The sequence below is a fragment of the Varroa jacobsoni genome, unplaced genomic scaffold, assembly GCF_002532875.2.
Source record: "Varroa jacobsoni isolate VJ856 unplaced genomic scaffold, vjacob_1.0 scaffold_75, whole genome shotgun sequence".
Lineage (NCBI taxonomy): Eukaryota > Metazoa > Arthropoda > Arachnida > Mesostigmata > Varroidae > Varroa > Varroa jacobsoni.
The window spans coordinates 439,250-454,572 of NW_019212977.1; the positions used below are offsets into that span (position 1 = coordinate 439,250).

The 15,323-nt window shown below is 38.7% G+C and overlaps 1 protein-coding gene across 2 annotated transcripts; it reads left to right on the top strand.

Moving 5' to 3' along the window:
* The first annotated feature begins 3,946 nt into the window (after nucleotides 1-3,946).
* LOC111263086 (uncharacterized) lies at nucleotides 3,947-13,546 on the top strand. Of its 2 annotated transcripts, XM_022837879.2 has the most exons (7): nucleotides 3,947-4,134; nucleotides 7,200-7,241; nucleotides 7,831-8,040; nucleotides 8,277-9,818; nucleotides 9,964-10,050; nucleotides 10,311-10,452; nucleotides 11,392-13,546. In XM_022837879.2, the coding sequence occupies exons 3-7, from the start codon at nucleotides 7,831-7,833 to the stop codon at nucleotides 12,714-12,716; spliced, it is 3,306 nt and encodes a 1,101-aa protein (XP_022693614.1). In that variant the 5' UTR covers nucleotides 3,947-4,134; nucleotides 7,200-7,241; the 3' UTR covers nucleotides 12,717-13,546. The 2 variants fall into 2 exon arrangements, with proteins under 2 accessions (XP_022693614.1, XP_086825682.1); XM_086969556.1 differs by lacking the exon at nucleotides 7,200-7,241.
* The last annotated feature ends 1,777 nt before the right edge of the window (nucleotides 13,547-15,323 follow it).

A 15,323-nucleotide genomic window follows, 5' to 3' on the forward strand; every position in this document is an offset into this window, starting at 1 on the left:
GAGTTTTAGGTCCGGTATCGACGTTAGACACAGCCGCTCCATCAGTCTAGCTGGTGGTAGCAGCCATCGCAAAAAAACGAAAGTCTGTCTATGCCCGGCTTCGAACCACAACGTTTGCCGTAAGAGAAACAGGATTTCTTTAGCTTTTATAGGAAGATCGATGAGATTAGGAAGTTACTTTACCTGCTAACATCCTTGTGCAAGTTGCAAAGCGCAAAAACTATTTCTTTAATTTCCTACAAACCATATATCGTTATAGGTCGTCAACAAAGGGAAGCTCGCAAGCCTCGCCTCGGCCTCTCCTCCTTGGACTACATAGCCGATGCCGTAATGGTAATCAAATGGAAAGAGGCAAAACGTAATGTCAGTTCCTTAAACAAATATTCAAGTAATAAAATATACAGCGCGTTTTGTTTACCATTATTAGTATGTGTTATGTAAGTTTGAAGTCTTCTGTGCGTTAATAGCGGCATTACATAAGATTTAATGCCGGCATGGCACCTGACGGTGCCCTAAGAAATAACCACCTAAACATAAAAATGCGAAACAGAATACTTTTTTCTTAAATGTGCTTTATCTTTTAAGCTAATATATCCGATTAGCAAACACACATAGGTATTTCTATCTAGAAAATATTGATTAACACTTATGTGTTCTAAAAATCTTGATTAAAAACAGGCCTCCTTGTATGAAGAAGTGATACGTCTCTGGTGACTAAAAAACAACGAAATATTATAAAGAGACCTAAGTATCAAACATGTTAGGCTATTTAAACTGTGTGTAAGTAGCAAATATTTATTTTGCGTTTCACAAAGAACAGAGGTCAAAACCTTTCGAAAGGAAAGATAGTTCGCCTATCATACTGGGTAGTTCTGCATTTTGTAAGCCAATACTTTGACTTGCAAGTAAAGAAATTTGGTGATTTAGCTTCCTTTGTGCTCTTATTATATTTTACTTGTAGTCGGCATTCATTCGGCAGCCTTTACCTCATTACATAACATAAATTACTCGGTAACGAAACAAAGACAGCAAAGCGATGCGCCCTCTTGTGCGTCTCAATGAATGAAGCAACTCGTACATTTTTCCTCCTTCGGCCTTGGAGGAGACTAAGCCATAAATTACTATAAAATTATTATTAAAAGATGCGGCAATATCATCAAAAATATTCCATCAAGTATGCCTTGTTCATCACGGCACAATCAGACATGTTCGGTCATTTTAGCTCGAAATATCATCCTAGCAGCATAAAAAGCTTAATGCGTTTCATTAAGGCATATTGGTGATCGGTAGCGCCCTCCCACGGAGCTCGATGAAAACAACATCATCACGAGAGTGACAGCATCTTCAGCAAGCCGTTCTGGTTGCCTCAACTAACGAAATTAGCCAAGCGTCCGTAAGTAATGCACACCAGCCTATGAGGGTGCCATCGCTAGGCCATTGTGACTTTGCGTGTGTGCGTCAGTGGTTCGCTTTAGCTCCGTTGACTTTGCGATATTCTAGCTTCGTTTTGACAATTATCATACTCTCCCATCGAAATGTTAAAATTTGGTAGTGGAATTTGGATGAGCCGGGACGTTCTTGAAGCTAATTAGGAGCACTGCTTAGCGATATTTATGATTAGAGGTTTATAGATTAGCTGAGGGTAAAGAGGAAAATCAAAACATGTTTAGACATGACTGAAAAAATCGACGATGTGAAGGTAGGATTAATATATAAAAAGGATATATAGAGAGGCATCGCAATGGAGATAAGATTCAACAAAGATGTATACAAATACTGCTATTAGATGGTAGCAATTGAAGTAAATTAACATATGCCAACATATTCGCTAATATGCAGCATATATAATATGTAAACACGCTATTCTTGGTTGATTATAATCGATTTGCTACACTAGAAAAATAGACTTGAGCATTTGTCTACACATGCCTATGGGGCGCCCTCTCGCGGCATGTTGGAACATTTCCCAGACACAACTTACTTAACATGTGTCTCGCCTGCATTATATAAAAGTTTAAGATGCCGCCAAATTTCAAACAAAAAAAGTTTTCATTTGCGCTAAGGCCGTACGTTTCTGACCACAGTACTTATATACACCTATATACACATATCTTATCATCTACCGTATTACAAATGGCTATTTTTATATGTAACATGTTAAGCTGAAAACTGCGTAGAGTATACACGTCCACTAGTAGTCATCGATCCTTGCTAAACGCGCCAAATTTCAAGTTTGGCCAACTCTCTAGTTGAGTATCACCTTCACCCAGAAAAAGTCGCCATGCACAATATTAGTAGTTATATATATATATATATATAACTACTAATATTCGTATTGTTGTAAGCATTACTTGCAAACGCCAAAAGCCTCTAAAAGCCTCATCCACATTTTGTCATCAATGGATATTGAATAACGATATATTATTATACAAAAGAGATGTTAAAGATACGGTTATGTTTTATAGGGGATATTTAAAAATGTCTTGCTAAGCAAATGGGGCGCCCTCTGGTTGCCAATGACGAGGTGAGGAGGGTGCGCAATCCCAATTGGGACCGTCGACCTAACGGCGGGCACACAGGGTTGCCAGGCGCATTGCGCCCCGTCATCTGGCACTGCGCGGATGAATGAATTCCTCAGATGACTCACAGGAGGGTTGGCCGCTTTTTGTAGCTGAGACAAAAACGAGTAGCCGAGCGAAAGAGAAAAAGATGAAGGGAGAAAAAAAAAAAGTATTGCAAGAACCAGTTCACTTTCCTCCTTTACTTCGATTTGTGTCTTCTAATACACAAATGTGGATTTGCTAATCATCATGTCTAAATAAACTGTTTGAGCAGGTTTATCAAAAGACAAAGCCGATCTTGTAGGAAAAAATTCGAAGTCAATCATAGCCCTTAGTACTGATAGTGGAAAACACGCTATTTAATTAGCATTAAAGGTCTATGAACCTGAAAAGGTTACTACTCCTATTTCTTCTTTTGTGGTAGTTGATAATGTATTGAATAGTTAACTGTCGGAGTGTTACTCTAAAGTACTATCCGAGATGGCTATGCCTCAGGGAAGCAAGATGGGGCAAGCTTAGGCATATCTAGGTAAAAAGACCATTGTTGCCATCGCTGAGAGAAAAAAAAACAAGTGAAGAATTTTGACGCATGGAAACTCTAAGTATATTTTCCATATATCTCGACAGGACTCAAGGTTCTGGTACGATGCAGCGGGTTTTAATAGACCAGGGACTGATGCTTTGTATTTGGGACTTAGTTACTGAAGCCTTATTAGAGGGAAACGATGTCAGCCGTCCTACAGGAGAGGATAAAAATATTGGCTACTAAACAATTCGAAATACAATGTAAATTTCGACGGAAAATGCATCCATTCGTTACAACAAATGAGATATGAGAAATGATTTTTATAGCAATTATGGCTGTTGGAGGGTCAGTATACCCCACTTTTGTATTTGGATAGAATTTACTTTCCAAGAGAATTATCGTGATTGATCTGACGATGCGTTCATTCGTAAACACCTATTATAGGGATTAGAACTGCTTATTATGGCTTAACCAACCTTGCATCTATGGGTACTGTAAAAAGAGACCTTAATTTCACCCATGTATAGGTTTTATTTGCCCCCAGGTGCTAGGATGTAATTGCCCCATGTTCGTGTAAATGCCAAGAAAGCTTAAGAACTCCTTCATTATGACCTACTAAACGAGAGAATCAAATACGAGCACTATCTTGTAACCTCGTAAAATCATATTTTCGCACATTTTTGCAAATTGTCCCATTTTCCCCGGAGACTAACCCAATTATATTTTAACCCTATATGGGCTACCTGATGAGCGGACGACATGTGAAACCCCAATGACAACCTATTCGATAGACCCAGATTGGGAGAGAGTGAAAAAAGGCTGCCCGGTGACATAGGGTTGCCAGACTTCCGATACTTTCGGCCGATCAGCTAGCCTCCGCGTGTGTGTGTCTCAATGTTTGTTGGTTTTGCTGCTGATTGTCCATATACTGTCTGATAGGTAGACTTAACAAAAGAGCTCAAGGGAAGTGTGAAAATCCAAGTGAAGACTGTGAAAATGCTAATTTAAGTGCGTGTTTGCTTTCCGTTATCACTTGAGTTGGATAAGGTACGCAATATTATAAGCAGATAGGGCGCTTTATAGGGCAACCGCGGTCGTATTCGAATTGGCTGAGTGGTCAGCCGTTTGTTTACGCTACCCAAATTCTTTGTCAATCGCGCAATCATGTTATACAGCACCGTTGATGTGCCTGTATTTATCTCTTGTAGATATATTACTGACTCATACACTAATACTCGAAATACTTAGTCAGTAGATAAAATTTTAATTACTTCGATAGTAAATGCCGCACTATGAATGGAAATTACAGTGCGGAGTAACAGAATTTTTTTTAGAGTGAACTGCGGCAATTCGAATGTTACTGCCCAATAAACATTTAGAATACGACTAGGAAATAACATGTGGACAAACAAAATAAATACAAAAATCCTGAACTAGTGCAGACGTTGCTGTAACTACTGTACAACGCTCATAATAGTTGCGGTCCATTCGAACCAATTAAATTAATATGCTATATTATAACGCTGAATTTTTAGGTTGCGATACTAAAGATAGCTCAGCGTTTATTATTTTTTCATTTGATAATGACGTTGAAGGCTAGACATAAGAATAAATAACAATACATTTCTTAAAAATATGTAAATTCAGTAATGTTACATGACATAATCGTATTTGATACTAACAGTTCAAGAGATTGTTGATCGTTAACACGATTCGTATTTAACGAGAATCAACACTGGTCGACGACACGTATTTAACACTTCGAAATATATATATATATATATATATATATACATTTTTTGTTCAATTATCTACCTAATATATGATTTTCTTGATGATCTTGTAGGGATATGTGATATGATCGAGTTTGTCGTAGAAGCATAATTTTTGTCATTATCTTAATTAAGTATTGGCTAGCTAGACATGTCATTGAATTCTTAACCATGATTCTAAGCAAATATTATCGATAAATGAGTTTTAACGCTGTTTGAGGATTGTTTACTTGAATAAGAAGTTTTGAGTTAACTTATTTGATATTTACAAGCCTCCCAATTTACCTACAATAAGGCACAGAGCAGACTTCTCAGTTTCAATACAGCAGATTTAAAAATGTTTATATAGCTTTTGTCCGTTTGTATTTTCCTTTTATTTGTACGAATAATAGTTTTCTAACTGTAAACACAATAAAAATGGAGAGCAGACTAGCAGGTTGTGTTAGCGCTTTATTATTATTGCAGCTTGAAGAACACGCACAGACAACCCTTAATTTATCTTTTTATTTCAAATATGTATTTCAGAAAAGCTTGCTATGCAATTCCCAACTACCTATAGGTTTTAGCATTTTCGGTATACAAATAATTATAGTCATGAATCGATAGTAAAGTAGATGATGCAATTGAGTTATATGACTGTAAATAGTTATTTTTAGTGTTTTTTTTTTACCTGCATTACCTTTCAGTATTTAGGGAGTGTGCACACTACCTAAATTAATCTGGGTACTCTGCTTAATTTAAACCTTTAATATTTTAGTGCTGCCTAAGCTAAGGTAGAGGTTGTTTAAATTCAGCCAATAGTTAATTGTTTAATGATCTTATCTTTTAGTTCATCTCTTGTAATAACTGAGATGCATGTATCATCAGCAAATCGCACAATTCCAATACCTGTCCAAAACTCGTGAAGGTTATTTATATATTGAGGAAAATAAGTTTTCAGGCGAATCCTGCGGGATTTCGTATTCATCATTTTGACAGGAACTGATCTCGCTAGAATCTTTTGCAATTTGTTCTTTGCCTGTAATAGTTACGACTGAATTATAATATTGGCCGAAAAGCAGTAGTTTGTTGATCAGTTGCCTTCTGGTAACACAGTCGAATGCGATCCTTATATCTACAGAGTCAGAGCTGTTTTTCTTTTGTTTCTTGTTGCTTGACCAAATAAATACTTGACCGCTATGATTGCGTGTTTTCATTTGAATCCATATTGCTTTATGTTAGTCGTCTTGTTTTTCTCTAGAAATGAAGTTAGCAGAAAATTTTAAGTTTTCTCCAGTAGTTTGCTAAATATAGGTGGCGTCCTATTTGGCCAAAAGCTGGCAAAAATTAGATCTCCACCTTCATGAATAGAGGTAATTATACGTTTCTTCTAAATGTCTTGGGGTTAAATTCGATTCAGAGTTTATATAGGTGTTATCTGTGCTAAAACGTTGTACAATATTTTCGAAGGCATTAACAAAACAGTTGAGTCGAATTTTCATTTCATTAATAGTTAAGAACTTCCAATTTGAATGTTATTAATTTTCATTTACATTTTTTGCTCATTATGGAATACCTAAAATTGCTTTTTTAAATCGTCCCCACATGCTAGAAGGCGATATTTTTTTTTTCTTGATGATCTCATTAACTATTGCAATATATTCCTACAGTGGATGCAGCATTGATAAGCGGTGCGTACGTAATTAAAGTGTATACCTAAGCATTTTAGTTCTTATCAGGTAGATTTACTTTGTAAATATATGCTATGTGTAGAATCCTTTGAATTATATTGGTTGAAATAATAGTCACTTCGTTCATATTGCCACTTTCGATCCATTGCGATCATCTCTAGTCGATTTTTTCTTTGGCTTCAATTTCAGCTTTTAACTTTCAGGTATCTCTGAGCTTCTAAGAGTGTGATAACCACCTCATGGCCTGGTGTTTCTTTTACCATATGTAAATCTTTTACCATAACTTTCAGATTTTTAATAAAATTTAATTTGTGAAAAATGTTATCAATTAGCGTACCATTTTCTAGTGGTTCTGTTCAAACCTTTTGTATTCGGGCCACCATTGTATTGTCATATTCACTGATGTTTCTATTGTTTCTAGTATATTCATTTGAATATGTACCATAAACAACTTATCAAAAGCAGCAATCTAGGGCTCCACACATATTCATCAACCTTTTGGTGAAAAGATTAGAACATTTAGGACTTTCCTGGCTCGGAGACCTATAAATAAAATTTATTTTTCGTAGCCTATCAGAATTTAGTTTGACTGATGCTCTTAACAATTCGTGATTTTTTCATTTTTCTATTTGTAAGTTTATTTTATGTGTATTATCTTTTACATATGAAGCTGTTCTACCAGCTCTGTCCTTCGTTCAAAAGTGAAGAAACGGTAAGCTTTCATTGAATGTCCTTTTTTGCAAATCTCATGGAAACAGATTATGTGAAAGTTACTACCATAGCTTGAGAGTTCCTTTTTTCTTATCGCACTGTTCAGACTTCTCGTATTTATCGTACATAACTAATATCAGGTTTATGGCTCTGTTGAACTTGAATAAGACAAATATCCCATGTATTATATAGAATTTTGTCTCTATTATAATAAAAAAAAAATGTAAAAACCATTAATATAGGTTTTTAGCACGATATATGTCTACAAGGCGAGAGTCTATGAATTCGTGGGACTGAAAAAAATTGCGACGGATGTTGTTGATCTGCACCGATGGTTCGTCTAGTAAAATAAATATTATTAATAATAAAAGTACAAATAAACTAATATGCCTTTTACGTGTAAGGTATGTGTATATGTTTTAGAATTACTGGATATTAATATCGGAATACAAGTTAGCTGCTGCAAGCTGTTTAATAGCTGAATGATAAAAAAAAAGGCGGATGTACTTATCTCTTTGCCTGATGCATAGGATTTAATCACAGAACAACTGACCGACAGCGTTTTTGCTATGGGTTTTCTTCATTCATAGATGAAGATTGAATGCGTGGAATCCCTTGCACCTGCAGAAGTTCCAGATATACCTGTTGGGACTCCCGTGGCGTCAGCGAGCGTTCCTAAACATGGCCGCGGCAATGCTCATTCTTCGCCGTACCGAAAGATCGTTGTCACGTGTGACACACGAGGCGCCGTGGATCCGAATCTCGTGCGGGTCGCTGTTAGTTCGTTCGTCAAAAAAAAGGTATTACAATATTCTAACTGTAAAAATAAGTTACTATTCAGTAGCCTATTTTGCATTGTTTGAGGGAAAGCACATTAATACATTAATATATCCAGTAGCAATCCGCTGAACTACTTGATACTCTGCAGGCAGACGGACATGTTTACGGTCATGACGGATGTTTCATACGATAACGTAATCCACTATCATCAGGATGTTTAATATCAAATGATATCGTTTTTCTTCGCCGTTGACAGGTGAACTGCTTGGTCAAAGAAGACTGCATTGTTCGTCTGCACTGGAATGGAACCGACGTTAATAGTCTATTTCTTCGTGGCATCGAACCACTCACGCCTCAGCAGACATTGGAATTGAGAGGCGCTGCCAGCTATCAGATCGATGCTTTACACAATCGGGGATTCCCCGCCGGTCCATCGGCTACTGCTCCCGGTGTACTACAACAAGCGAATGGACCCACCACCTTGGCAATTACGATAGCCAGTTCAGTTCTTAATGTCAGATCGACGGCTCCCCGGTACACAGCGCCACGACAAATTTTTCCTCGACCTGCTCTCATTCGAAATCCGGCGCCCCAATTAATCAACATCCCAATGATATCCATGGTACCCGTTCGATCCAGTCCGGTTACGACAATATCACATGGTGTGCGTACAGCTGTAAGTGTCCCAAAAGTTATTGAAACGATTCTTCCGAGGCCACCACAACCTCAGCCAACCATTCTTCGATCACCTGCAAAACCTGTAATTGTACGAACACCCGTTCAGATGCAGGGAAGTGGTTCGAGCAGTCGTAGCTCCATAGTTTCACTTCCATCAGTGAACGTACAGGAGGCATCGATTTTGCCAGTCCCCATTAGACTTCGCCCGGCTATACCGCCAACTACCCCGGTGGTAACGCCAGTGACAGCATCTCGGTTTGCCCTTCATCCGGCAAAACCCACACCCCCACCGAGACCTTCTGCCCCATCTCCAGTCATGGTTCGCTTTAATGGACGCGTTCAGGCCGCGCAGCCGGGTCAGCTAATCCGTCGAACAAATGGCCAGATTGTTCGGGTGATGCCAAACGGATCGCTTGAAGAGGTGGAGATGCCAGTAACGATACCGAAAAAGGTATCTATTAAAAGTAGCCGCGAGAAGCCTATCTCGCTTGATACAGATAGCGAGGATGAGCCATCGTCACCAGCAAAGTCATCGACACAAAAATCGGACACACCCTTAAGGGATTGCAAGCAGGAATCATCATCGTTACCAGCGACAGGATCAGCATCGGGCGTGCTGGTGACGGCTAGCGTAAAACGTCGTGGTAAAAAACGAACCGGTAAACTACAAGTTGTCGATCTTGATGATTCAACTAGTGGAACTGAGACGGACTCGACCGACAGCTGCGAGTTTATTGGAGTTGATGAAGTTGTAAAGCCCGGCTTTGAGCGAAGATCCCAAAGAATCGCTGCAACAAAGAGCAAGGCGAAAGTTGATAAAGAAAGTAATCAATTAGCGTCTATTAGGTTGAATGATTCAGTGAAGAAGGCGGATAGTGCCGGGTTGACAACGGAGTCTGACCTCAGTGACAACAACGCTGAGTCATTACCGCCATCGAAACGGAAAACCGCCGAGGTTGAGGACAGTGAAATGCTCCAATACGAGTTTTTCATGGGATCTGATGGAGTGGTTGAGCGAGTGCCGTTCATTAAAGACCTTTCACTATTACAGCCAGATTTCAATATGACTGTTGGCGATAAAGAATTTTCGAAAGAAATGATAGAAGACATGGTAGAGAAGGTTAGCATAGTAAGATAACGGTTGGTTATTGTTAATGTACCGTTTCTAAAATCAGTTTTATAACGCTATGATTAAAAACAAACGTGTCTGAGCTAGCATAAGGAAAACTATAGCGACTATTTTTTTTTCTTATTAACGCTTTTAGGGAGTTCAGCATAGCCTTCTCTATGCTCCGCCGGAGAACTGCCGATTAATATTTCGAGATGCGGACGAATTGGACTTCATGGACACGGTAAGTCGGTTGGAAAATAACATTTACTATTGTGCTGATAAGAATACATTTATTGCTCATTAATATTCTATGTAACTTCGCGAAGTGGGCAGGTTTTGTTGAATTTTTCCTAACGAATGATTGCTATTCTCTCTGTGAAATTATGCAATTTTTATGATGAATCTAGAGAAGAATTGGTCGTGTTGCTTTACAAGTGTCTAACATTCGACTTATGTATGCCAGCGTGTATAGGTTTAACTTTGTGTTCTTTTTTATTATAGGTCATCGTCCAGGACGATGGTGAGGTAAAACTTGATCCCGAATTATACCAGTGCTATATGCAGATCGTATATAAGGAGTTGTTAGCAGACCATCGACTCTTCAAGGCCGAACAATTAAGGAAACAGCAGTTTTTTAAATCAGGTTCGTGTGCTTCATCTATTTAAATCTGTATCTATCTGGATAATTTAGCAAGATCAAGAACTTGTTAATAGAACCTCAATTTTCTTGCGTAGACTGTGTCAACCCAACGCCCTATGATATATCTCTTAATATGTTAACGGAATGGTAAAGAAATCTGCAGCCATTTTTAAGGCAAGCAAAAATATTTACAAAAATTTAGAGTTAATGAAATCGTTGCTATTACAAAGATGAACACCATTTGTTTTGGTCTAATTTGAAATTTGAAGTTAAATAGTAATGCTTCAGAGAAAACAAAAGGACGAACGTATTGCAGCTACTTTGAAAGTAAGAGCATCAGTTACTCTACACAAAGTTATACCGATGTATTTATTTAAATGGATCCTTTCACATTGTGAGCTTCTTATCGTTTCTAAATGTTTTCTTTTTTGAAAATCTATATTGCTTCTATATACCTATAACGCTTACATGTTTAATACTTGAATCTGGGTCTCATCAAATTTCGTCTAGGGTCAGGCTAAATTTATTTAGAAAAGACATGCTGTTTGAGGGTACCCAATTACCTTTGTTTATCTATTAAGATAATTGTTCTTATCACGTTACGTCTTCCCCAAAGATCTAATCATTACGCAGTTGATAAAACGAATGGCTAAATTTCCTTCTTTCGTAAACAGTTCTTGTAATCATTAGTGGTAACTCGTTGTAGGGCCCAATATTACAGATAGTTTTACTTTGCAATTGAGGAATAATTTACTTAGGTATTTATTGCACATTTGGACCTATTCCATGCAATTATTTCTAGTTTGATACACGCACTATAACGTCGGCTCCTGATGATGTACTTTTAAGGTTCAAAACGGACTAGAAATATCGGCTAGCTTTCTTTTATTGTATTCGGCCCACTACATGCTACAAACTCGGTGTTTACTGATTCGTTTCCAGGACGGTTAGACATGCCGGATAGCTCAGCTGGCCTGGACAATGTGAAATCCGTTGCACAGTCTGTGGCCAAACCTCTCGTGCAGGCGCCAGTAGCCACGACGTCACCAACGAAACAAACAGCATGTGTTTCGCAGAACCGCGCGCCAGCTGCGTTAGAGCCGTACGGAGTCGCGCCTAGCTCAGGAACCCAGAAAAAACGCGGCCGCTCATTGAAACGACCTTCATCACCTCTCAGCCGACCAGTACCAAAAGTTAAAGCGCTGCCGTTAAACAAAGGAGTTCCGCCAATAAAGGCAGTTTCATCAAGTAAGGTAGCCCCGCCTACATACACTCAGGCATCAGATCCCGAGCGGCCCTATTCAGTTCACTATCTAGCGTCTAATGGTAGTGTAAAAGTCGTTAAAACTAGAGAAGAGGTTCGAACGCGGCAGTGTTACGTCATCATGGACAAAATCAGCGACTATCAACTTGCTGAACAAATTGCTCAGGACAGCGAGGGCAGATTGAAGCTGCGTCAAGAGGATGGAACAAATCTCCCGCTGCATAAGCTATTTGCGGCACAATTTAAAGAACAGCTGTACTACGACCACGAGCGTGGTCAAGTGGATCCAGAACGGAAGCGGGGTTTTAAATGGGACTGTGTGCTGCGACCAATCTTTGATCGCAATCGGGGCGTCCGACATCCTGTTCGTATGTATAGCTATCGGCACCGTCCACAGGCCGAAAACGCTGCGTTGTTATCATCATCAGAGTCAATATCTGCGCCTGTGAACACAACCTCAAGTAAAAATACGACCTTTGAAGGCTCATCGGATCGCTCTGCTTCAACAGCAACGAAAGCTGCAGCAAGTTTGGTAGATGTTTCTACTTCTACATCCATTCTTGTTGGGACGCCTATATCTATTGTAGGTGCTACCACGGTTGCAGCTGTAGGCAGCCTTTCGACTGCAGCTTGCGGCGAGTCGCCAAACGAATTAACGGCGACCACGACGGCGAAATTCAACATTCGGCCGTTAACAATCGAAACACGAAAGAAAGAGATTGTTTTCGGGGACATTGAGGATGACTACGTTGATGTCGACGTGGTGGCTAAACCCCCAGTCGAGGAAGATGACAGCTGGGAGGCTGGCACTTCAGATGAGGATTGGGATATCCAGGATACAAGGATAACACGAAGTCGAAAGCGACGGGTTAAAGCGAATGCGAACCATTCATCTGCCGAATATTCACGAGTGCTCGTACATGTTCCGGGGAAAAATAATGCAAAGCATCGATTTTTTCAGCCGGCGACGAATATCGCACCGTTACATGAACCTTCATTGTGATATAAACATCTCTGTCATGGAAAAGGCTTTTAGAAAATAAGATACAAAGTGTAGGGACATTTTGATGACGATGATGCAACTGTGGATGCTAATAGAATACACATGGCCAACGACGGAAGGCAAAAATGTGTCTGTAATTATGTTGAGTGTCAATGCAATGAAGACCTGCTTGGTTTCAAAAATGACCATAACTATATCTGGTACAGACGCGGAGAGAGAAGAGTAGAGAGGCCCTTCCTGGACTAATTGACTGAAATTATCGAAATGAATCGTAAAGCGATTTATTAGATGATCACGTGTAGATTGTTGCTGGCTTTATCACATGCTTGCATGTTCGTTCACTTTTTTTGTCTTTGTTCTGTGAAACTGCAACAAAAGAAATGACCGATGTTACCAATGTCACTATGTATATTATTCCCCGCTTGTACATTACATCGAGTGACCCGAGTGAAAAACGTGTATGCCTGTCACGTAAATACTGTATATATATATACAAGTATATAGGGCAATAACTTGATATAAGGAAGAAGCTTGGTGCCGATGCTGTCGGGTGCTCATGAACACCAAAAAAGATGCATCATGGAGTGAATGTGGTGAGTCCGGCTTCCTTGTTTAGTCATAGAAAACCTATACGCATAAGACTGTGCTATACATCTAGGAATATGCATTACCTCAAGTTTTCTCTTAAAATGATAAATATAATATAATATACCACAATCACCCTCGTTTGAAAAGTTGGCTGTGTATTAAATCCAAAATGCAGTACATACGTAAACGAAAGCGGAATAATGAAATATAATTAATAAAACAATATAAAGGAGGATCTATAAGGAAGGAACTATTTTCTGTTAGTTGAAAATTAGTTTTAGAGGGGTAAAAATGTGGCGACAATAACCAGGTTACCTAACTCGTAGTTATACAGGTAGACAGGCAAAAATACATATTGGATACCACTTATATTAGATATATATTTGACTTTATAATATTTCGTTATTTTTGGTCATGTCTGTGTAGTCTTTTTGGGTTAACAAATTAATGCGGCTTCTGAAAGAAATCGTAAAGGCCCAAATCGGCTTCTCGAATTGTCTGTTCGTTCTTTTGCTAGTATCCTGAAGCCAATGGACCACTATGATTAAGAGCAACAGCGCTATAGTTTAAGTACCAATTGTAATAAATAGGACTGAAAACAATGAAAAAGTAAAAATGCATTTGGTATATGACCGCCAATTTTCAAAAAATGGTTGCCAACACATATGAAAAGGTAATGGCATTGCTAGAACGATAGAAGTATAATAGCTAAGTAATGACAGTTGCTGTGTTGTTTAGTTCGATGAGTTAATTAGTTAAGTTATTATCCATTAGTTTGTCCAGAGATATTTAGCAAGTGAAACAATTTCAACTTCCGAACTACGCACCATTAGCAGGAAAAATTTTTAAATATTTGTATCAAGACATTGGCTGAGTACGACTTTAAGTTAATCAAACGTTGTAGAAAATGATGAATTTAGAAATTAGGAAGTAATTTAGTGTAATGCTTAGTGGGAATTTAAAAAAAAGACAAGAACTCTGGTGGAATCCGCAGAAGATTGGCGAAAATACTAGGCAACGAGGTCATCAGCGAAGTAACAGTCCGTAATTGGTGCAATTGTTTCACCAGTGAAAACTGGTGTGTTAAAAAACTACAGAAGAAGTTACTAAGCCTTTTACATAGATGAGAAAACAAGTTGCTACAATCACGGAGGTTTCTGAGAAAAACGTAGTTTGAGCAATGCGGCTAATGTGGACCTGAGACTTCTCAAAGCTCAAAACGTTCAAACAGCAATAACACAGCTGAAAAAAGGTAAACGGAGTTTAGAAGACATGGAAACATGTGGTGTACTCTGAAGACAAATGAAAAAAATAGCTCAGAGCACATGCTTGCCATAGATGAAACATGAATCCAAAGATGGCTTTGAGGAGGAGCTGAAATCGCTGCATTCTTCGAATTGATGTAATTTCGACTGGTTCCTAATGGAGGACAATAGATGGCGTGGGGTCGATTCTCTCGAACAAACCATCAATAAAGTGATCGGATATGGTAATGTGCTTCACATGTGCTCAGCTGTTAAGACGTTCTCACAACGCCACTGGTTTTACCGTGCGAAAAATAAAGGACAGTGCTTCTAACATACACTACAATATCCTTGTTCCTTTCATCTTATGTGGTTTAAGCGTTATTGAATTTTTCAACTCGCCAAATGTTTTGAGTTTCATGTTTGATACTGCCTACAAGCATTAATAAACCGTAAAATAAGGCGTGTCTATGTTTAATGGATAAATGTGTTACTATGGGAGAGAATCTAGCAGGCAATAAACATCTTAAAATTATATGGAAGGTACACGGGCGGTAACAGTCGGGTTAACGGTTAAATTACTAACAAGCAAACATATGATCGTCAGGTAGTAACTTAAATAGCCTTTGATTTATTGCGGTATGATCACTCCACTGCTGAAGAACGACAGTTACAATGCACGCAGTCAGCCACTAATGCCGTCTCGTGATGCGAAGCTGTACGCTCTAATTTTCTTTCTCTCGATCGCACGAGTGTCTTCACTACCTCTGTAGCT

What these genes read in the sequence shown, in the direction of transcription:
- LOC111263086 (XM_022837879.2), top strand. Translation starts at nt 7,831, where the DNA reads ATGAAGATTGAATGCGTGGAATCCCTTGCACCTGCAGAAGTTCCAGAT. An exon ending in GTTCGTTCGTCAAAAAAAAG is followed by an intron (nt 8,041 to 8,276) that starts GTATTACAATAT and finishes CGCCGTTGACAG; the next exon opens with GTGAACTGCTTGGTCAAAGA. An exon ending in AATTGGACTTCATGGACACG is followed by an intron (nt 10,051 to 10,310) that starts GTAAGTCGGTTG and finishes TTTTTATTATAG; the next exon opens with GTCATCGTCCAGGACGATGG.